The 22,790-nt window shown below is 52.8% G+C and overlaps 2 protein-coding genes across 2 annotated transcripts; one reads left to right on the top strand and one right to left on the bottom strand.

Annotated features, from left to right (window-relative positions):
• The first annotated feature begins 8,635 nt into the window (after nucleotides 1–8,635).
• Camk1 (calcium/calmodulin dependent protein kinase I) lies at nucleotides 8,636–16,454 on the top strand. The gene is made up of 11 exons (XM_090323808.1): nucleotides 8,636–8,750; nucleotides 10,928–11,059; nucleotides 12,304–12,378; nucleotides 12,511–12,649; nucleotides 13,306–13,432; nucleotides 13,527–13,602; nucleotides 14,427–14,539; nucleotides 15,148–15,226; nucleotides 15,306–15,393; nucleotides 16,088–16,205; nucleotides 16,331–16,454. The coding sequence occupies exons 1-11, from the start codon at nucleotides 8,668–8,670 to the stop codon at nucleotides 16,411–16,413; spliced, it is 1,113 nt and encodes a 370-aa protein (XP_090179934.1). The 5' UTR covers nucleotides 8,636–8,667; the 3' UTR covers nucleotides 16,414–16,454.
• Nucleotides 16,455–16,465: 11 nt separating this feature from the next.
• On the bottom strand, nucleotides 16,466–22,549 carry Ogg1 (8-oxoguanine DNA glycosylase). Its single transcript, XM_090323806.1, has 7 exons — nucleotides 22,339–22,549; nucleotides 21,928–22,175; nucleotides 20,131–20,310; nucleotides 18,407–18,588; nucleotides 17,094–17,244; nucleotides 16,930–16,979; nucleotides 16,466–16,747 (listed from the first exon to the last, which is right to left on the bottom strand). The coding sequence occupies exons 1-7, from the start codon at nucleotides 22,443–22,445 to the stop codon at nucleotides 16,658–16,660; spliced, it is 1,008 nt and encodes a 335-aa protein (XP_090179932.1). The 5' UTR covers nucleotides 22,446–22,549; the 3' UTR covers nucleotides 16,466–16,657.
• Nucleotides 22,550–22,790: the final 241 nt, after the last annotated feature.

Here is a 22,790-nt window from a genome sequence, read left to right as displayed (position 1 = left end):
GGTTGTTTCCATTGCTTGGCTATTGTGAATAGTGCAGTGATGAACGCAGCTGAGCAGGTGTCCTTGTCATATCCTGGGTTATGATGCTCAGGGTAGATGCCCAGGAGTGGTATGGCTGGGTCGTAGGGAAGGTCTATGTTTAGTTTTTGGGGGAACCTCCAGACCGCCTTCCAGAGTGGTTGTACTAGTTTACTTTCCCACCAGCAGTGCAGTGGGGTTCCTCTTTCGAAGTAAGGCCTTCTTAATGAAGTCTGGAAGAAGCTGGGCTCCTCACACACACAAAAAAGGGGGAATTCGTTTCCTCAAAATTTTATTTATTTATTTATTTTGGCCAGGTGCTCGTGGCTCACACCTGTAATTCTACCTCCTCAGGAGGCAGAGATCTGAGAATCACAGTTTCAAAGCCATCCCAGTCTAGAAAAGTCTGTGAGATTCTTATTGCCAACATACTACCAGAAAACTGGAAGTGGTGCTATGGCTCAACATGGCAGAGTAGTAACCTTGAGAAAAAGAAGAAAAGAATGCTCAGGGGTCAGTGCATAGGCCCTGAGTCCAAGCCCCATGACCAACAATATTTTTTTCCCTCTTCAAGGCTAGTGCTCTACCACTTTGAGCAATAGCTCCACTTCCCGTTTTCAGGTGGTTAATCTGAAATAGGAAGCCTTTCCTGCCTGGACTGGCTTTGAACCTCAATCCTTAGATCTCAGCTTCTTGAGTGGTCCAGCACTTGGCTAAAATTCTAATTGTAATCTGAAGCCACTGTGACCTGTCTGGCTAGTTTGGGGACGTGTGGGAGGGGGGAAGCATGCAGCAAGCAAGTCACTGCTTCCTCTGTCCTAGCTGCCTTCCACTGCAGGGGTCAGGCTTGACCCCCAGCACAGCCCCAGGCACTCAGAAAAGTACTTGGGTTCGGAGGACGAGCACTGCTGCTGAGCCGCTGAGAGCCTCAAGAAAGACATGGGCAACTTGATGAGAACACGATGGAAAGCAAAGTCCTTTCCTGGCTTGGGGCCCAGGACTCACGGAAGAGGTCCAAGCACAGTTGCCCCCGAGGCACTGGCTCATGTCCCTCCCTCCCCCACGAGCCTGCTTTCCTCCTTCACATTTGCTCCCGCCCTCAGCTGAGGGCGAGATGGAAGAGTAAGTGAGCATAGTTCATAAAAGCATGGTCCTCAGAGCCCCAGGGCCTGAGGGACTTCACTTTCTCTACCTAGGGCACAGTGGAAGACAACTCCTAGAGGAAGATTCTAGGAGGATGACATTCCAGACTAAAGTAACAGCAGTCCATGGAGGTGTGAACAGCTGGTCTGCTTACAGAGAGGTGAGGACTTCCATGTGACCACAGACCCAGCTGTGCCAAAGAGGGAAGGGGCAGGAGGAACAGCTTTAAAAATTGCCCTCCAGGTGACAGTTGTGCATTGTAAGCTTGGTGATCATTTTCCTAGGCTGAGAGGAGCCAGAAATGGCTTGTAAGACTAGTGCTGTGCTAGCACCTGAACTAAAAAGTACTCAGGCTGGGAGTGCGGCCTAGTGGTAGAGTACTTACCTAGCATGTACAAAGCCCTGGGTTTGATTCCCTGTTTCCTGATATACAGAAAAAGCCAGAAGTGGTGCTGTAGACTGGTAGAGTGCTAGCCTTGAGCAAAAAGTTCAAGGACAGTGTCCAGGCCCTGAGTTTAATTAAGCTCCAGGACTGGGAAAAAAAAAAATGTGCTCAGGTCTTTGTAAGTTCTCTACTGCCTAAGTTACCTTTGTAGACCTCAGACCTTTTCTTTTTAATTTAGTTGCATATTTTTGTGCTGGTACTAGGGCTTGCACTCGGGGCTTCACATTCTCCCACAGCTTTTTCACTCAGGGGTGCTTGAGCCAGTGCCTGGGTTAGCTTTGAATCACAATCCTCAGATCTTAGCCTCCTCTTTTTTTTTTTTTTTTTTTGCCAGTCCTGGGCTTGAGCTCAGGGCCTGAGCACTGTCCTTGGACTTTCTCAAGGCTAGAGCTCTACCACCTGAGCCTCAGTACCACTTCTGGCTTTTTTCTATGTATGTGGTACTGAGAAATTGAACCCCGGGTCTTCGTGCATGCTAGGCAAGCACTTTAACCACTAGGCCAAACTCCCAGCCCCTCAGCCTCTATGCTTTGGAGTCTTGCTAACCTGGCCCAGCTTCAAATTTCCCTCAAATTCTCCTACCTCCATCTTTTTAGTAGCTAGGGTTACAGGTGTGACTTGCCTACACTCAATGTCTAAAAGGTCTGTAGTAAGTATTCTCCACCAGAATATAGGAGTAATCCAGCATCATGTGAACACAGCTCTTGGCTTACCAGCTTTTTAAGCTTCAAATGTGAAAGTCTGTCAACGACCTCTTCTTTTGATTTGTACTTCTTTTATTACAAGTGAAATAGAAAATGTCCTAGGTTTACTGCCTTTTATGTGTGTCCTTTGATTATTTATTGGGTTCTTAGCTTTTTATAAATTTTATGTGCTGTTTACATATTAAAAACATTAACCCATTGTCTAGTAAATGTTTCTCTATCCTGAAATTTGTTTTCATTATAATCCATGATGGAGGAGGGTAAGTTTAAGCATTTTTATTTCTGTTCAGCAAGAGAAGTTAAAGAGGTTTTTTTGGGTTTTTTTTTTTTTGCCATTCCTGAGGCTTGAACATTCTCCCTGAGCTTCTTTTTGTTCAAGGCTAGGATTCTACCACTTGAGCCACATCAGCATTTTTGGCTTCTCCTGTTTATAGGGTGCTGAGGAATTGAATCCAGGGCTTTGTGCATGTGAGGCAAGTAGTCTACCACTAAGCCACATTCCAGCCCAGTACCTTTTTTTGTCAGCTGTAGGACTTGAACTCTGGGCCTGGGCACTGTCCCTAAGATCTTCAGCTCAAGGCAACCACCCTGCCCCTTGAACCATAGCACCATTTCGAGTTTTCTGGTAGTTAATTGGAGTTTCATGGACTTAACTCCCTGAGCTGGCTTTGAACCATGATCCTCAGATCTCAACCTCTTGAGTAGCTAGGATTACAGGTGTGAGCCACTGTGCCAGGCCGATACTTTTTTTTAATGTCTTATAATTTCATTTGGCCCTATGCTGCTGGCTCCTGCCTATAATCCTAGCTTCTCAGGAGGATACAATCTGAGGACTGTGGTTTGAAGTTAACCCAGACAGAAAAGTCTGTGAGAATCTTATCTTCAAGTGAGAACCCCTACAAATAAACTGGAAGTAGAGCTGTGGCTCAAGTGGTAGAGCACCAACCTTGAGAACAAAAAGGCTCAGGGACAACATCCAGCCCTAAGTTCCAGGCCCAGGACCAGTACAAAAATTTTTTTTCATCTATTTTTTTCTGCAGTTTCTTTTCCTTAATTACAAAAACCACTCATTCTTCCAATGTCTTATTTCCCATCAGGTTCCAGAACCGATGGAGGGATGCTGTCCAGTGACAGAGGACGCCCTGGCTTGTGTAAGGCTTCTCCAGAGCTGACAGGAAGTGGACAGTGAGGGACATACCTCGCCTCCTTTGTCACCTTTTTGAAAGTCTATTTATTTATTTATTTTTTTTGCCAGACCTGGGGCTTGAACTCAGGGCCTGAGCACTGTCCTTGGGTTTTTCCTCAAGGCTAGCGCTTTACCACTTGGGCCACAGCACCACTTCCAGCTTTTTCTATGTATGTGGTACTGAGGAATTGAACCCGGGTCTTCGTGCATGCTAGGCAAACACTCTACCACTAGGCCAAACTCCTGGCCCTTTGTCAACCATTTTGAAAACAACGGAGCCGAAAAGACAATTCCCCTTTGCTGCATATGTGTATTTTCCTTGACTTGTTTTGAGTTAGACCCTGAAATTTGCTCACTGGAAGTGTTTGTGTGTACATGCCTACAACACTGGGTATGAAAATATGCCAGAATATTACCCTTTCTTAGTTGGGGATGGTGGGAACAGGCCTGAGAAGGATTTGTTGGGTTTGGCCTGCCATTTCCTTTAAGCTTGATCACTCTTCTAGTCTGGTGACTCCAAAAAGCTTGGGGCATCTCTTCCTTTTCCCTGCCCTGCTGGCAGAGAATTTTACCCTGAAGGGGAAAGGGGAGAGTAAGGCAAGGAGAAGCCTCACTGGCTCACTCCTGTAATCCTAGCTACTCAGGAGTCTGAGATCTGAGGACCATGGTTCAAAGCCAGCCTGGGCAGGAAACTCCCTGAGACTCTGGTCTCCAATTAATTACAGAAAAAGCTGGAAGTAGCGCTGTGGCTTACCTAGTAGAGCACTAGCTTTGAGCAAAGAGAGCCCAAGAGCAGCGCCCAGGCCCAGAATTCAAGCTCCAGGACAGGCCAAAGGATAGAAAAAAGGGGGGACAAGGATAGATGTGAAGAGAAAGAAGGCCAGCCCTCTGAGCCATGGATCTCTAGTTCCAGTCTCCAAGCCCTGGGCCCTTGTGGTTATCCCTCAGTCCTGGACCAGCTTTGGAGAACTATTATTCCTCTCTGCTAAAGCTGGTTCAGTCTGGGATTCTGTTACTTGGCACTGGGTTAGATTCTTTCACTTGAAGGCAAGTGCAAGAAAGGAACATTTTTGTGATTTAACTATTTTATGTAATTTTCCTGCAGTGATCATGTATTCCTTGTTTAATAGAAGTATTTTTACAGGGTACTTGGGGGTTGGGGGTATGCAGGAGAATCATTTGAGCTCAGTTTAAGACCAACCAACCTAGGTGAAACAGTAAGATCACAAGAAAAAAAAAAGTGAGATAGGGTTTGGTGTTGCAGGATGACCTCAAATCTGAGGTCAGCCTGAGCTACAGAGCCTGAGCTACAGAGCAGGACTTGGTCTCCAAAATCCAAGAAATGAGGATGTAGTTCAGGGATGCAGTGCTTGCCTAGTATATACAAAGCACCAGGGTTGTTGGCCTCAGAAACACTTAAAAGCAGACAATCCACAAAACAGACCAAAGTTGCCTACATCTTCAGAAGGACAGAGGTTACCTTATCAGCCACCAGGGGTGTCACAGAGAAAGACAGGGTCTGGCAGGAACCCACTGGGGGTGCCAGGGAGAACAGATGCTCCGCCAGGGCCAGGGGTGTCTCCACTGCAGACGCTGGGCTCTAGTAGTGTATACACTATACACTGGGAGTCCGCCCTTTGTCTCTAGCCAAATAAGGCCCTTTCCCTGAGCCCGGTTGATGTGGAGTCTTCCTTTTGCTTTGCGCTGCACTGTTCTAAGCACCTCGTGGAATGGCCTCATGGAATTCTCAGGAGAATTCTATCAGTCCTCAATATTGCCACGCTCTGGGGGAAGAGACCGGGGTTCTGGGAGGGAAAGCGGGGTCTTCTAGGAACCTCCTCCGCCATGGGAACAGACCCCGCTGGGATAAGGGAGAGCAAAGCTGGTGGAAACAGCGGGGTAACAGCAAGCTCCTCCGGGCCTCTCTAGCTGGGAAAGGCGGGGATCTAGGAGGGAGAAGCCAGGGGTCCCGGCGAGGGCACCAGGTGGGGCGGGGGGCCTCCCGGGCGGGCCCAGGGCGGCCCATCCGCTGGAGAGGAGCCCGGCAAAGGCTGAGCCGGGCCGGGCCTTGGCCCCGCGCCCTGGGATCTGGCTTCTGCACCCCCGCTCCAGCCGGCTCCCCCAAGGGCCCTGGCAGCCACCCAGGCTGCCACCCAGTGGACCTCGGTCCACTTTGGCCGACTTCCTTCAGGATCCGGAGTTATTAACCCGCGCTTCCCCGGGCGGAGTCTCTGCACAGGACTGGGGCTCGGGTGCCCCGTCCTCGGAGCTGCGGGCCGGGGTGAGGAGCGGCCGCCAGCCCGCCGGCCTGTGGTTCCAGCTGCTCCGGGGATGAGCTGCGAGGATTTCCGCTGGGAGCCCGCGAGACTCCCCCCTCCAGCCGCCAAAAAGCCAGGCGGGGCGCGCGGGTTCAAGGGGCAAAGTTGAGCCCACGCGCGCGCACGCGGCTACGCGCGCATCCCCACGAGGACACCCGCGTACACGCGCGCATCCCCACGAAGACACCCGCGTGCAGCGCACATCCACACGAGGACACCCGCGTGCAGCGCACATCCACATGCGCGCACCCCACGAGGACACCCGCGTACAGCGCACATCCACACGCGCCCACCCGCGTACACGCGCGCACCCCACGCGGGCACCCGCACAGCTACACGCGCGCACACACACCTACACCGGCGCGCGCACCCACCCTTGCGCACCCGCGTACACGCGCACACGCCCCACACGCACACACCTACACGCGCACACGCGCACACCCACGCGCACACACCTACACACCTACACGCGCACAAGTGCACGCGCGCACCCCCACACCTACACGCGCACGTGCACACATGCAAACATACCCACACGCGCGCACCCACACGCGCACACGTGCACGCGCGCTTACACCCACACGCACACCTCTCTCCATCTCACTCGCGCCGGGCTCCGGGGGCAGCAGGCTGGCCACGCGCCCGCGGTGCCGCTCTCAGCCTCCCCGGCGGAGCGAGCCCGCCCGCCCGGCCCCCTCGCCGCAGGCTCCGCCCGCGCTGACATCAGAGCCGCGGGCGGGCGGAGGCGAGGCCGACCCAGCCGGAGCCCCGCCGGAGCCCCGCCGGGTGCAGAGCGGAGCCGAGCCGGGCCGGCCACCGAGCGCGAGCGCGGGCGCGAGGCCAGGGCGGGGCGACCGCGGAGCTCGCGCCGGCCACCCCGGGCCTCGCACCAGCCCCGCGGCGGGGCAGCCGCAGGTACGGCAGGCGCGCGGCGCGCGGCTCGCCCTGGGTGCCGGGGTGTCCCCGGGCTGGACGGGGCCGGGCCTTTCTCCCCCACTCTGCCGCAGGCCCGGCAGGTGCCCCGCGAGCCCGTGGGGGGTACTTCGCGGGTGTTGGAGCGGGCGTGGGGGTGGCGTCTGCGCATTCGGCCGGCCTGGAGTGGGAGGGCGGGGGCATTGGGAGGTGGGGGCACGGCAGGGTCTTCGCTCGGGTGTGTGGTTCAGCTGTGGGGGCGCCTGGTCCTGGTGCCAGGAGAGGTCTGGGAACCCGCTAGGCTGCAGATGTGTCTCCAGGGGTGTGTGTGGCCCTAAGGTCAGCAAGTCGGAGCTGGAGGTTCAATTGTGTGCTGAGGGTGTTTGGAGCCTCTGAGGTGTGGGGCCAAGAGCTGGGGGTGTAAGCTGGGAACCCAGACGTCCGTCCGCTATATGGGAAGGCGGTGTGGTGTGATTCTGTCCATTAGGTGAGGTTCTACACTTTGAGCTGCACCTTCAGTAGAAAAAAAAAAATCTTTTTATAGTTCTGGGGATTGAACTTGGGACCTTGCCATGCTGGTAGTCTACCCTTGAGCTGCAGCTCCAGCTCTGCTGGTGTGTTTTGTGCCAGAAGAGTGGCCCTAGTTCAGAGTGCTGGGGTGGACAGGCCAGGATGGAGTGAGGACACCTGGGTGGAGGTGTTTGCACGTGTGTGTGTGTGTGTGTGTGTGTGTGTAAGTAGGTGTTGTGGCATCTGGACACAGATGTGCTGGATCTGTTGGCACATGGCATGGCAGTTTGGATTGTGGGGTAGATGAGGCTTGTCAGGGTATTTGGTACCAGGTAGGGAACTCCAGAGGGTTTATGATTTGGCCTCTAGAACTTACCCTCAGGTCTCCTCTCTTGGCTGTTTCTGCTCTTGGGATGGGCAGTGAGGGTCCCCAGGGAATAAAGTCCCATCCAAGCTCTGCGATTTCTCTCTGGTCAGGATTCCATCCCTTCATTCTTCTACAGAGGAAAGTGAGAAGGAAAGTACCCTTCCAGAGGCCACACCGCAGGCTGGGCTCTGTGTGGGCTTCATCTGTGTGATCTTGGGATGGCTGGGAGACTGTGCTATCTGGGTGGCCCCAGCCCAGATGCCTGTTGGAAGGACCAGTCAAAGACCAACCCTCCATGGCAAGGGAAACTGGAATCCCTGGTGGTTCGGCTGATCCAGGCCCCCCCATCTCCAGGGTCTCTCCCTGTTTTCCAACTGGTGATAATAGAGGTAGCAGAGGAGGGAAGGTCCAGGCTGAGGCAGGACAAGAAGAGGCCATGAGGGGACAGACTGGGTGGGACCCACATGGAGACTTAGGAGGGAGAGGTCTGGGGAACTCCAGCTGTGGCTGCTGTTGCCTTGGTAACAGTGAGAAGGAGCTATTTAAAAACATGGCTGAGATATTGCTGGAAGCCCAGACTGCCGGAAACCTGATTTCTGAGAGGCCAAGGCAGGGAGGAGGAGGGAGAGGAGATACCCCAGCCATTTCCAGAGTGGTGCTGAGACACTGCTGGTTTCGGGGACCTGTGCTCCTTGCTCTAAGCTGTTCTGGATTTACCTGTTTCTGCCAGAGTTTCCTTGGGTATGTAAATCTGGAGAGAGACTGGGAAGGAGGCATGAGTCAAGGAATGAAGGAATGCACGAGCTCGTTGAAGAATTTTGCAGCCACCATGGAAGATTTGTCTCTAGGTGTATGAATTTACTGACTAGATGTTACTCAATGAACAAATGACTAGGGAATGAATGAATGTTGGATGACTGCATCCATGAATGAAGGAATGAGTAAACACAGGCTGAATCACTAAGGCATAGTAATAAATTTCTAGAGACAAGGCTATACCTTACTGAGTTTCTCTCTCCGTTCCTCTTCCAGGAGCCCTGGCTGTGGCTGGGGGGCAGTGGGCCATGCCAGGGGCAGTGGAAGGCCCTCGCTGGAAGCAGGCAGAGGACATCAGGGACATTTATGACTTCCGAGATGTTCTGGGCACGTGAGTCTCAGGGTGCAGCACTGCCCGGGCTGGGGATAGAGCTGGGCCTGGCTGGCTGGGGTAGGCTGCGCCCAGGGTGGTGCTTCCTGCAGCTAGCTGAGGAACAATTCCTGTTTCCCTCAGACCAGGAAGCCTCTGGGGAAGCCTTGCCATGGCTCACACTGGTCCAGCCTCTCGTTTCTGGCTGGCCTTGCATAGACACTGTTCCTAGATCACCATGCGTTCCTGACGAGAAGTCCAGGAGAATGCAGTGGTCATTTACCACGCCCTTCCCAAGCGCCAGCTGCTGGGCCTTGGGTTTGGAAACAGCTAGAGGGGCTGCTCTTCATGCTGAGAATTCCGACATTACCAGACCGGGTTTCTACCCCTCAAATTGGTCCTTGACATGCAAAAGAGACAGACCCATCAAAAAATGACAAGAGGGTGTGTGCTGTGCTAGTTAAGGTTGGGGATGAGGGCTTTGCAGAGGCCTGACAGGGCTGTGGCTTCTGAAAAGGGAGACTGTTGGGGCAAGGCGGTGGATCTGGGGATGGAAAGACGAGTGGGTGTGCATGTATGGGGAGGGATTTTCCAGGCAGGAGAGGTAGCATAAGCAAAGACCAAGGGCAAGGACTGAGCATGAAGAGGAGAAGAGTCTAGGGAGGAGGAGATGAGGCTACTGACTGGCCAGCCCTGCTCCTGTGACCAACCCTGAGCATGGAGTGGGTGAGTGTTTGAGGGAGGTTCATCTTACCTCTTTGGTCCAGAATGGAAAAAGAAGGTAGAGATGGAGTGCAAAAATCCCCGCAGGGCCTTGACAGCCAGGTAAGTGGGGCTGGATGTTACTCCAAGGGACACAGCAAGACACTTATGACTAAGGGAGGCCTGAGGGTGGCTCTGTCCTCTAATCCTATCTATCCTGGGGATCATGGTTCAAAGTCAGCTCAGGCAGGAAAGTTTGTGAGACTTTTATCTTCAATTAACTAGGAAAAAAAAGCCTAAATAAATAAAATATTAAACAACCCAGGTCAGGCGTGGTGGTTCACGCCTATAATCCTAGCTACTCAGGAGGCTGAGATCTGAGGATTGTGGTTCAAAGCCAACCTGGGCACTAAAGTCTATGAGACTCTTATCTCCAATTAACCACTAGAAAACCGGAAGTGGCGCAGTGGCTCAAGGGGTAGGGCAGTAGCCTTGAGCTGAAAAGCTCAGGAACAGCACTCAGGCCCAGAGTTCAAACCCCATAACTGACAAAAAAAATAAAAAACAAAAACAACTCAGGCAGGCAAGAAAGTGTAAGAAACTCATCTCTAATTAATCACCAAAAAGCTGGAAATGGGCCCAGAGTTTAAGCCGTAGGTTCAGCTCATGTGCGTGCGCGCACGTGTACACACACACACACACACACACACACACACAACTTAGAGGAAACTGTTCATTCAGGACAGTCCTGGGGACCACAGTGTGGAGAAAGGCCCAACACAGCCAGGGAGGAGGTTGCTCCAGCCACTTGTTATTTATCCTGAGGACAGGCGGGCCACCATGGTTGATGTCTCCCTTGAGTGATGATGACCTTGTATTCCCGCAGGGAAAGCAGATGTGGAGAGGACACCACAGCAAATCCCCGCCCCCCAAATCAGTATGTTTTAAACTTTAGTGACTATACAGATTACCAAGGACCTTGTTAGGGTACAGTGTGCATTTCTGAAATGTCCTCAGGTGATGCTGAAGATTCTTCAAGGCTCTGAAGGGGTATTAAAAGAGCCAAGACTCAAACTGGCTTTGGCACAAATAAGGAATGAATTATTCATGCACAGTATATAATGTGAAATCTCAATCTTAGGCCTGCTTGGATCCAAGGCCCCAAAGGGGGTCACGTTATCGGGAGTGTCTGTGGCCACCCCTCAGGTCTGCTTTCCTTTGTGCTGTCTTTGGTCTCAAATAGGCTCTTCTCACAGTGACAAAAATGACTGCCACCTGTTTCAGGCTTACGCCCTAGCACCATAGCAGGAATGGCTCTTCATTCTAACGGTGCTGCTTACCCGGCTCTCATCACACCACCAGTTACTATAAAGACGGACTGGCCAGGTCCCAGTAACCCTCACTTATAGAGTCCGGGGAGGGGGGGCGGTCCCATAATCCACAGAGGAAGGGAAGTTGGGGTTGGAGCTCCTCACCTTGGAATCCTCTTCCCACAGGGGGGCCTTTTCCGAGGTAATCCTAGCGGAAGAGAGGAGGACTCAGAAGCTCGTGGCCATCAAGTGCATCGCCAAGAAGGCCCTGGAAGGCAAAGAGGGCAGCATGGAGAATGAGATCGCTGTCCTGCACAAGTGCGTGTGCCTCGGCTCCTCACGGCCTTGACCCTCTCTTTCTCCTGCTTTGGAGCGCTCACTTGTAAAATGGGGATAAGAGCTTGCACTTGGCACTCAAGGTCCTGTAATCTCACATGGCTGGCACACTGGGTAACCTGACAGACATGGCTGAGATGCCAGGGACTATTTATGTTTACCAAAGTTCAATCTGTTCAATCAGGCCTCAAGGTGAACCCTGGGTCAGGGCTTGAACCCACATACTTCAGCTCATGCTGTCTCTGGACCGACCCCAGGTCTCCCCTTCCCCACCAGACTGAAGCCAAGCAGCAGTTTAAAATGGCTAATCTGATAGCCCCTCACTAGAACTGCTCGTGCTTGTCTGAAACTCTAGCTCACTCCCAGTCTCTGCACTGAGCAGCAGCAGCCTGACCACACTGGGCAAGATGGAAATGATGGTTTCCTTTGTCATCAGGGGGTAAGGACTGAAGCCCCAAATGGGCAGGAGACTTGCCCAAAGTCACATGGCAAGTTATGAGACAGCCATGTTCCCCCTCTCATCAAGTCCAGTCACATGATTTGTTTCTGCTGAATATTTGCTGTGTGTCAGGCCTCTTGCCTGCATTGTCTCACGTGATCCTCACCTCTGCTCTTTGCGGGATTGACTCATTTACTTCATTTTATTTTGGTGCAAACAGTGAGGCACAGAGTGCTTACATTCGAGTCAACAAGCATTACTGAGCAGGGGTTTCACTGTGTGCCAGAGCAGTGGGCAGGGCAGAACTCTGGACCAGAAGGCACATCCTTAGCGGCGGGCCAGGGGAAGGGGTGAGGAACGAGACAGCCTCATTCTTCCTCAGCACCCAGGGCAGGAATCAAGCACAGAGCCCAAGCTCAAGGCACCGAGCCCAAATCCAAGTATTGTCAAAACAAGACGCAAACAAAAGCCAGGGACTGGGGATGTGGTATAGCTTCTGCCTACCAACTGCCAGGCCCTACATTCAAACCCCAATACTAAAACACAAGACAAAACCACCAACTCTGCCTAGAAGTCATAGCTCATCTGAGATTGGTGTTCTTAAAGAACATAAGGCAGAGGCAGGATTTGGGCTCAGAACCCAGTGCTCGCTGCTCTGCCTTCTTAGAATTGATAATAAATGGTGGTGAACTGGCTTTGACTGGCAGGGCTCAAGATTTCTTGGCTGTCAGCAACGGGAAAGTGGCTCAGCTGTCCTTAGCTCTGAATCCCCTCACTGTCCTTCCAGGATCAAGCACCCCAACATTGTGGCCCTGGATGACATCTACGAGAGTGGGGGCCACCTCTATCTCATCATGCAGCTGTGAGTGGCCCTGCCCCGCCTCCCCTCCCAGACCCTCCCGTCTGTCTCACCCACTCCATCAGATCCCGCCCCTCCTCCCACCTCTCCCATGCTGCCCCTCTGTCTTCAGTTCACTGTCCCGCCCTGCCGCAGGGTGTCCGGTGGGGAGCTGTTTGATCGAATCGTGGAGAAAGGGTTCTACACAGAGCGAGATGCCAGCCGCCTCATCTTCCAGGTGCTGGATGCGGTCAAGTACCTGCACGACCTGGGCATTGTACACCGAGACCTCAAGGTGGGCTTCGGGGGGCGGGAACTGAGACCGGGGACGGGGCTCTGCAAACCCTTCGCCTTGACCTTAACTCTCATCCCTTACTGCGCCTACCTATAAAACAGACCCCAAGCCGCCTCTCTCCATTCCAGTTTCTGCTGTTCCAAGACACAAAGGGAGCTGTGCTGTCATGGGATCCCCAATATCTTGTATTTTTCTGATAATAAATGTCACCCTTGCTGTTTGTAGAGAACTTGGATGGGGGAGCAAAGCTTAAAGACGGCCAAGAGTTTCCGGCCTCCTCCTGCTGGCCCAGGACAGGGTGCATAGCGTCCTGTACATCGGCCCCATCTGGGAGCAGAGCTCGGGGGAGACCTGGGTTTGAATTCTGCCCCATCACTTCCTAGCTGGGCTAGTGGTCAAATGGTCACTGGGCCTCTGGAGCCATCGCCTTCCTGTCCAGAAAGTGGGCTTGGCAGGGAATGTGGTAGGGATGAAGTCACCCAGATAGAACCCAGGAGCTGCCTCAACCTCCTTGCTTTTCTTAGGTGTCTGGCCAGGCTGGCAGCGATATGGCTGCCACAGTACCTTTTTTTTTTTTTTGGTGGGGCAGGGGATACCAACTTCTGCAGACTCTGGTCATCTCTCCCTACCCATCCTCCCCCTTTCTCCCCTCCCAGCCAGAGAACCTTCTCTACTACAGCCTAGATGAGGACTCCAAGATCATGATCTCTGACTTCGGCCTCTCCAAGATGGAGGATCCAGGCAGCGTGCTCTCCACAGCCTGCGGGACCCCAGGATACGTGGGTGCGGAGAGCCCTGGGCTGGGGCTGAGGGCAGGGAAAGAACCAGGCCTTGCCATGGGAGAGTTTATCAACAATATGCCTTCTTCCTTCCACAGCCCCTGAGGTCCTGGCCCAGAAACCCTACAGCAAGGCTGTGGACTGCTGGTCCATCGGGGTCATAGCCTATATCCTGTACGTGGCCCTGGCCAGCTGTCCTCTTCTCTCTTCCTCTATGGCCCCTCTCCTCCCCTCCACAGCATCGAACATCTTTTCCTTCCGGGGAAATGATCTGAGGCACTGTGCCAAGTACTAGGAGTTAGCAGAGAGCAAGGCCCTGCCCTTGGGAACCGGCAGCGCAGCTGGGGACACACAGTTGACAAGTAAAAGAAATCTAAACATGGCCTAAGCATTAACCTAAACATGAGTTGGTGGCTCAGGCTTGTCATCCTAGCTACTCAAAAGACAGATTTGAGAATTGCGGTTCAAAGCCAGCCTGGGTAAGAAAGTCCATGAGGCTATTATCTCCAATTAGCCACCAGAAAACTGGAATTGGCACTATGGCTCAGGGTGATGAGTGCTAGCCTAAAGTGAAAGGGCTCAGGGACAATACCGATGACAAACTGGGCACGGTGGCTCACACCTATAATCCTAACTACTCAGGATGCTGAGATCTGAGGATTGCGGTTCAAAGCCGGCTTCGGCACTAAAAAGTCCGTTGAGACTCATCTCTAATTAACCACCAGAAAACCAGAAGTGGGGCTGTGGTGTGGTAGCCATTTCAGGTAGGCTCAGGGAAGGACAGGCCCTCAGTGGAGATGACATTTGGCTGGTACCACACCCTGAGTGAGAAGCAAGTGCAAGGGCCTAGAGGGCTGCAAGGTGGGAGGTGGTGGAGGACTGGAGTGGAGGATAGGATTAGAGGAGCCCCTTCTTAGGGTTCCTGCCTGACCCCCACGACTGCACACCTCCTCCCAGAGCCAGTGGGAACGGAAGTGAGCCTGTCTCTCCCTGCCCAGGCTCTGCGGTTACCCTCCCTTCTATGACGAGAACGATGCCAAACTCTTTGAACAGATTCTGAAGGCCGAGTACGAGTTTGACTCTCCTTACTGGGACGACATCTCCGACTCGGGTATTTGGGGTTTTGCCTTCTTCCCTTGGGGTCCTGTCTCTAGCAGACTCCTTGGCCCCAGACTAGGAGTCATCTGAAGTCAGACACTGCCACTTCCTTTCCTTCTGTTGGCTCCCAGTCTGATTAAGACTTGTAGGCATTCATTCATTCATTCATTCTTCAAACACTGTATTCTTCAATAATAGTAATCCCTCAGGAGGAGCCTGCAGAGGAGTCCCAATAAACATATTTTTAAGAAAGGAGAGGGCCGGGAGTTTGGCCTCGTGGTTAAAGTGCTTGCCTAGCATGCATGAAGACCCAGGTTCAATTCCTCAGTACCACATACATAGAAAAAAGCCGGAAGTGGTGCTGAGGCTCAAGTGGTACAGCTCTAGCCTTAAGAAAGTCCAAGGACAGTGCTCAGGCCCTGAGCTCAAGCCCAGGACTGGCAAAAAAAAAAAAAAAAAAAAGGAGAAAGCCTGGAGGCTGTGCTGGGAGGGCTTCAGAGGTGGGAGAGGGCAGTGGATGGACAGATCTGGCCTCTGTCTTGCTGTGCTGCCAGGCTGGAGTGGAGGGAGTGCCACCTCAGTGTCCGCAGGCCCCACGATGTTGTCTTTGCTTTTGTTCAGCCAAAGATTTCATCCGGCACTTGATGGAGAAGGACCCAGAGAAGAGGTTCACCTGTGAGCAGGCCTTGCAGCACCCCTGGTGAGATGCCCCACCCCTCAAGCTGTGTACTAGGCTGTGGCTTGGGGCCCTCAGGTAACGCTCCACCATCTCAACCTAGGATTGCAGGAGACACGGCTCTGGATAAGAATATCCACCAGTCTGTGAGTGAGCAGATCAAGAAGAACTTTGCCAAGAGCAAATGGAAGGTGAGCAGACATTTCTCACTGGGTCCTAGTCTTCCAAGGACTTCTTCTCTACCCCCATCTGGGCCCAGCTTGCATGGCACTTGGAACCAAGTCCAGCACACAGCACTTTCTGAAGGACTTCATACATGCATTTACTCAATAAATGCTCCGGGATATCTACTCAACCTCACAGGGTCTTCAGTGGTCTATACTATAGACCAACGTTAAGATAACAGGTCTCTTACAGATCATAATAGTAACATATGTTACAGAACAGTCTATTTCTCCAGGAGGCATCTGATTTAGTCTCTGAGGGCTTGTCACCTGAGTAGGAATTAGCCAGCCAGTATGTCTGAGGTAGTGGGACAAGATGTGCCAAGGCCCCTGGACGGGAGCTGCTGGGGACACTGAGTGGCAGGAGCCGACTGGAAAACTGGGAAAGGGTCAGGCTACCGGGCCTTGCATCCCATGATAGAACAGCTACCTAATGCCCAGGGTTGAGTCCTAGGGAATTGTGCGTTCTAGAAAGGGCTCTCAGGAAGCCAAGAAGGTTGCAGAAAAGACTGGGAGACCAGGATGAAACTGCTAGGCAGGCAGATGGCCGCAAGCCGTGACCCTGGGCCGGGTAACAGAATCGAGGGCCTTGTAGGTAATAAAACCTGCCACACCCTGGCCCACAAACCTGTATCTTATCCAAAGTCTCCTCTCTCCCCAGCAAGCCTTCAACGCCACAGCTGTGGTGCGGCACATGAGGAAGCTGCAGCTGGGCACCAGCCAGGAAGGGCAGGGGCACCCAGCGAGCCACGGGGAGCTGCTGACACCGAAGGCCGGAGGTGAGGGGCACAGGAGCATGGAAGGCATGATGGCTGGCCCGAGAGGAGGCACAAGCTCAGAGTGGAGGGATTCTTCCCTGCCCCCACCCCCACCCCAGCCAACTCTGTCCCCGGCTTCCATGCAGGACCCGTAGCTGGCTGCTGCTGTCGAGACTGCTGTGTGGACCCCAGCCAGGAAGTGCCCCCCACACGGCCCCCCCAGCTCTAGGGTAGAAAGCTGCCCGCTCCTTTCCCTGCCCCATCCCCCCTCACTGCATTCGTACAAATGTTTCTATTTTATTGTTCCTTCTTGTAATAAAGGTAAGAAGATAAAATCACAGTCAGTTCTGTCTCCTCTGAGAGTCCTTTCTCCCGTGTATCCCTGAGGTAGCTGCAGAGATCTTTCCCCGGCAGGAGACAGGTGTAGGTGGGAGAGAGAAGCAGGGCATGCAGGAGAGGTGCTGTCCCCCCATCTAGCCTTCTGGCCCTTTGGATGCTTTTCGGCGCTTTGCAGGTGGCTCTTGAGCTTGGTGGGGCTGGCGTAAGTCGGCACTGAACAGCACCTGTGGCAGGTGAGGGGCTTGTGTGGGGAGGAGCCACTGGGGGCTGGGCGGGGTGGGGATGTCACAAGGTCAGGACTGGTGTGGCAGCAGAGTCCTTTGGGGAACCCCGGACAGTGGTGGAATGGGAGATTCAGGGAGATGGGTCAGGGCTGAAGGAGGAAGGGAAACCAAGGCTCACTCACTGCTTGGGCCCAGCCAGCACAAGGTCCCCACAGGCTCCGGAAAAAGGTTCCTAAACCCAAAATAGTTACAGTAATTGGCCCCACGTGCCCCTGATCCACAGAGATGAGTTTGGGGGAGCGGTGGCTAGGAGGATGGGAACAAGGCCCAGAATCCTTCTCCTCACCCAGTTCCTTGTTAGCCTGGGGGTTTGGACCCTTGGCCTGAGATGTGGTGGGGTGCCAGCTGTAATCACGCTGGGCGATCTGCCACATGTGGACATCCACGGGCACAGCCTGGGGTTTGTCTAGGGCCATCAGGCAGACACAGTCAGCCACCTTCGAAAGGCAAAGAGTGAATCACTAGAGGAATGACGGGATCCAGCGAGTAGCTGCTTCCTCCACGCTGCTGTCCCCACTGTTCTGTAAGCTCACTCCACATTCATCTACTATGCATTCCAGAAGGTCTGAAGAGCTGCCCCCTCTGTGGCTGAACACCTCTGTGGGGCAGGTTCTCATCAAGCTGGAAAAAGGTCACCACACACATCTCACAGAAACTGCAAAATGTGATGTGCCTTGGCCACAGTCATATGGCTGGGGACAGCACCAAGATTTAAAGCTAGACTGGACTGTAGAGCCCAATTTAAACAGGTTCTTTGGCGGAAGTGGCACTGTAGTTCAAGTGGTAGAGTGTAAGCCTTGAGCAAAGCAGCACAGAGACGGTGCCTAGGCTCCTGAGTTCAAGTCCCAGAACCAGTACACTCATGTGCGTGCATATGTACACACAAAGAACTGATGATATACTTTGAGCTGTGAATGTGGCTGCTTGGTGGTAGGGTGCTTGCCTAGCATGCATGAAGCCCTGAGTTTGATTCTTTAGTACCACATATACCGAAAAAGCTAGAAGTGGTGCTGTGGCTCAAGTGGTAGAGTGCCAGTCTCTAGTAAAAGAAACTCAGAGACAGTGTCCAGGCTGGGGGGAAAAAAAAATCTGTGGGCCTTGGTTGTAGCTCATTGGTAAAGCATTTGCCTAGCAAGTGCAATGTCGTAGGTTCGATCTCCAGTACCAAAAAAAGACCACAATATGAACAAATACCCAGCTGGGTGCCTGTGGCTCACGCCTACGGGAGGCAGAGATCTGAGAACTATGGTTCAAGGCCAGCCTGGGCAAAAGACAAAAAACAAAACAAACTGGAAAGCAGAAACATCTGCCTATTTGTCCCTCGAGAGGTAACGGGTATTAAGCTTCCTGCCCTTGCTTCTGGACATTTCTGCGTAAATACAGCAGTACATGGGTGCAACCGTACAAATGGCTTTTTCAATGCCTTTGTTTTCCTGCTCTCTGCTTTTTTTCTCTAATGAAGTATCTCCTTACATCCCTTTCTCCCAGTTCCTTCAGAAGCCAGGCCTCTAGACAACGCACAGGCCTGTCCTGTCTCAAACTGTCCTACTCCTCCATGTGAGTGGGGGGCAGCTCCTACCTGGCTGGAGCTGAGCTCACCTTGGTGCCCACGCCAGGCAGGGCACAGAGGGCCTGGTGGGCCTCCTCATAGGGAGCCTCTCGAAGCTGTTGCAGCCAGGCCAGCCCGCCTTGCTCCTTCAGGATGGCCTGGGCACTGGCACACACGTAGCGCGCACGGTAACCCAGGCCCAGCTTCCTGAGCTGGGGCTCCACCTCTGACCCTGTGGGAGTGGACAGGAGAGCAGGGCTCAGGTTTCCTCAGGCTAGTTTGTAAAATCTCTGGCAAAGAGACACTTTTCCCCAACGTCCCTCTCTCCTTAACTATCCACCAGGAGTCGGGGCCGCTTGTTTGGGTGTGTTTTCTGAGCCCCTGGTCTTGTGCACTATGGCACTGAGAAAGACCCCCTGCCCAGGAGGAGCTCTCTACTTAGTTTTTGCAGACTTTCTTAAGAGTGTTTATCTCATAAAAACACCAGAATCAGGTCTACTGTCAGGTGCTGGACAAACGCACTAGTAATGGACTTTAGAAGAGACTCAGGACAGGACCCGGGGGATTAAAATGTGGCTTAGTGGTAAGAGTACTTGCCTATCATGCATGAAGACCTGGGTTCGATTCCTGAGTGGAAGTGGTGCTGTGTCTCAAGCGGCAGAGTGCTAGCCTTGAGCAAAAGGCGCTCAAGGACAGCTGGGCACAGTGGTTTATGCCTGTAATCCTAGCTACTCAGGAGGTTGAGATCTGAGGATCTTGGTTCAAAGCCAGCCCAGGCACTAAAGACGGTGAGGCTCTTACCTGCAATTAACCATTAGAAAACTGGAAATGGTGCTGAGGCTCAAGGGGTAGGGCATTAGCTGAAGAACTCAAATACTGTTCTCAGGCCTAGAGTTCAAGCCCCATGACCGACACACACAAAAGCTCAGGGACAGTGCCAGGCCCTGAGTTCAAGCCCCTGGACTAGCAAAAAAAAAAAAAAAGGAGCCAGTCGAGATGGGATCTTGCCCCTGGTCTGGGATACCAAATACCTGTGTTCTTCACTCTCTGTATCCTGACTGCTTTACTCACCACTCATTCCCAATGGACAAACAAGTCAGGAAAAGTTTAGAAAGCTGAATGACCTTATGACTACTAAGATAAGAGCGGACATACAAGACCCCCACCCCCTTTTTTTTGTCAGGCTTGAACTTGGCATTGTCCCCTAGCTCTTTCTGCTCAAGGACAGAGCTCTTACGCTTGAGCCACAGTTTTATTTCCACTTAACCAGTGGTTAATTGGAGATAAGTCTCATGGACTTTCCTGACTAGGCTGGCTTTGAACTGTGATCCTCAGATCTCAGCCTCCTGAATAACTAGGATTACAGGAATGAGCTACCAGCACTGGGTCCCTCACAACAACTTTGATAGGTACTATGATTATCCCATTTCACACAGAGGTACACAACTAGAGTACAGAGATACTAAATCATGTGTCCAAGTGACAGACCTGGGACACGTCTGCCTCTGTAATGCATGCTCTTAATGCCAAAGTGCACAGATACTTCTCTAAGGAGGTACCGAGTCTACTAGCAAACATCCAGACTAGTATGGAGCTGCCATTTTAGGGATTCATACAGAGGATGAGGTGAGGTTGGGGACAATCTGTTTAGAAAGAGCAGAACTGGATGGGGAAATGTTTGGGAAGATAGGAAACAAGATGGGAGATGGTGACCAGAGGGGAATCAAACAGTTCACGCTCAACATGGGCTGGGTTAAGATGTTCGCCCACTCACCAGCCAGAGCCTGCAGGCTAGGGAAGCCATGGTAGGCAACATCATCAAGCTGGATGAGCTGAGGTCCCAAGGACTGACAGAGCCTCTCCACCATGCCAGTGATGCGGGCAATGTTGTTGTTGGAGGAACAGATGAAGGAGAAAAGGCATTCAGTGGGGTCCTGTCGCAGCAGTCGTACACCTGGAGGCCAAAGTGCACAGTCGGGAGCACCTGCTGGTAGAAGGGCCTTTCTCCCACCCTGTATTAGATCCGAGGCTTTAAGGCTCTAGGGAATCCCAGGATAGAACATTTTAGAGAAAGGAACACTATAATGCTTATTTCTCATGGCTTTTGGTGAGGTCCAGGTTACCCTCCATCTCACCAAAAACCTCAGTGAGCCAGATGCTGGTGACTCATTCCCGTAACCTTAGCTACTCCTGAGGCTGAGATAGGAGGATTATGGTTCAAAGCCAGCATGGGCAGAGAATTCCAATTAATCAGCAGAAGGCCAGAAGTAGAGCTATGGTGAAGTGACACAGTATGAGCCTTGAAAGAAAAAGCTAAGGCACAGCACCAGTGCCTTACACATGTGTACGTACACATGTACACACGTACACACACACACACACACACACACTAAAAACACCATAAAGTTGGGGATTTACTTTTTTTTTTTTTTGGCCAGTCCTGGGGCTTGAACTCAGGGCCTGGGCACTGTGTCTAAGCTCCTTTTGCTCAAGGCTAGTGCTCTACCACTTGAGCCACAGTGCTACTTCTTCTGGTTTTTTCTGTTTATGTGGTATGGAGGAATCAAACCCAGGGCTTCATGCATGGTAAGTGAGCACTTTACCACTAAGCCACATTCCCAGCTCCTATATATTGTTCATTGTTAATATCCCCAGTCAAATAGCAGATGCTCTTTTTTTTTTTTTACAGAATGAAGAGTTACATCCATCAGGCCACACAAAATAACAACGCAGTGAGCCAGGTGTTGGTGGTTTGTGCCCATAATCCTAGCTACTTAGGAGGCTGAACTCAGAGGATGGAGGTTGGAAGCCAGCCCGAGTCCAACAGGCACAACTCCAATTAACTACCCTAAAACTGGAAGTGAGCTGTGGCTCAAAGTGACAGAGCACTATCTTTGAGCAGGAAAAGCTTAGGGACAGTACCTAGGAAAGAGATTACAATGTACTAGGAATAATAGGAGGAATGAGGAATGGGCAAGCTGAGAAACCCCCTCTAGGCCCACCTTGTTCTGGGAAGACTTTAGGGTTCAATAGTTATGGTAAACATCTATTCCAGGAATACAATTAATGTACATAAATTCCAGTAACTGGGCTGTTTACAGGGTCCAGCAGTCACCAGGACCCAATAGTTAGTCACCTACACCCAAAACAATCAGAAATATACTCATGAATCAAACTAAATGTTATCCAATCATGAGCCTGTAGCTGTAACTTGTTTGTACATGATTATAAAAGCTGTGTAAAATCTTTGCTCGGGACCTCTTAGCATCACTGGCAACGAGTGTGCGGAGGTCCGGGTTCGAACTCATAATAAACGACCCTTGCCCCTTTGCTTTGGCCTCGGCCTCTGGTGGTTCTTTCCGGGTCCCAGGAGTTCGGGTACAACCACACACACACACACACATACATACACACACACATTCATTCCCTCTCTCTTTATATTTGTTAAGTCACTTAATCCTCAAGGTCCTGTGTGATATATACAATGTCCATTTTATGGACAGTGGAACTTCATCATAGAGAAACAACCAATACGCAAGAACCCCATCCTCTGCCCAGGTCTTCTGCTCACCTTGGAATTTCTGAGCCACCTTTTGGAAGTGGGGGTCCACAGAACCCCAGTGGCTGTACAGTCGAGCCAAGCTGACATCCAGCCGGAAGTACTCTCGGATGGCCTTCAGGTCCTCCGGCGTCGGCCTGCCACCCCGCCCCTCCTTCTCTGGGTACACAGTGCAGTAGAGCCGCTCGTCCGTCTGAGTCAGGGTCCACACTCGGCTCCCCAGCACGCCACTCCAGTGCGCAGGGCTATGCTCCCTCCACCTGAGCGCCGAGTGCAGGACAGGACTAACTATCGGAACCTTCGGTTCTGAGCGTTGCCACACTGGCACCGCCCTGGGTACCTCCACTTCATTCAGGGGGCGCAGGCTGGCCACGGGGCTCACCCTCCCCTGTCCCCGGGAAGCGGCCCGACTCCGTCACCCACCGGAAGGACTGTCCAGAAGCTAACACCAGGTCCAAGCGCAGCTCGGAGCGTGGACACGGGATGGAGGCCCAGAGGGCTGGGCTGGAGGCCAGAGTGCGGTGCCTCATGACGGGCCACCAGGCACAAGCGGCGAGGCCACCGCGCGGCCCGCCGGGCCCCAGTCCGAGCCCGGGCGTGGGTCCCTCCGCCCCGCCCTCCCCTCGCGCCAGCCCACCGCGCCAGCTCGCCCCGGCCCGGCCCCTCCCTCGACCTCTCCTCCCTGCGCGTGCTTCCCGCCCCACAACCTCGGCCCGCGCTCCGCGGACCCACAGCGGCGGAAGCCCTCGGACGGGAGCGCGGGCGCGTGCTTCCGCTTTCCCGGGAACCGGAAGTAAGCTCCGAGGCAGCCAATCCGAGGGGGAAGTGGGCGGGCCCCCGGAGCCTCGCTTTCGCGGGAACCGGAAGTAAGGCTC

This window comes from Megascapheus bottae, chromosome 33, assembly GCF_031878675.1.
Source record: "Megascapheus bottae isolate mThoBot1 chromosome 33, mThoBot2.hap1, whole genome shotgun sequence".
NCBI classification, from domain to species: Eukaryota; Metazoa; Chordata; class Mammalia; order Rodentia; family Geomyidae; genus Megascapheus; species Megascapheus bottae.
Note: the sequence above shows the minus strand (reverse complement) of the source record. Positions and strands in the feature narration are given on the sequence as shown.

Coding starts and splice junctions, on each gene's coding strand:
- Camk1 (XM_090323808.1), top strand. CDS start 8,668: ATGCCAGGGGCAGTGGAAGGCCCTCGCTGGAAGCAGGCAGAGGACATC. Junction 11,060..12,303: donor GAGATCGCTGTCCTGCACAA/GTGCGTGTGCCT, acceptor CTGTCCTTCCAG/GATCAAGCACCCCAACATTG. Junction 13,433..13,526: donor CGGGACCCCAGGATACGTGG/GTGCGGAGAGCC, acceptor TTCCTTCCACAG/CCCCTGAGGTCCTGGCCCAG.
- Ogg1 (XM_090323806.1), bottom strand. CDS start 22,445: ATGAGGCACCGCACTCTGGCCTCCAGCCCAGCCCTCTGGGCCTCCATC. Junction 16,980..17,093: donor CCAGGCTAACAAGGAACTGG/GTGAGGAGAAGG, acceptor TTTTGGGTTTAG/GAACCTTTTTCCGGAGCCTG. Junction 16,748..16,929: donor GTGCTGGCTGGGCCCAAGCA/GTGAGTGAGCCT, acceptor CACCTGCCACAG/GTGCTGTTCAGTGCCGACTT.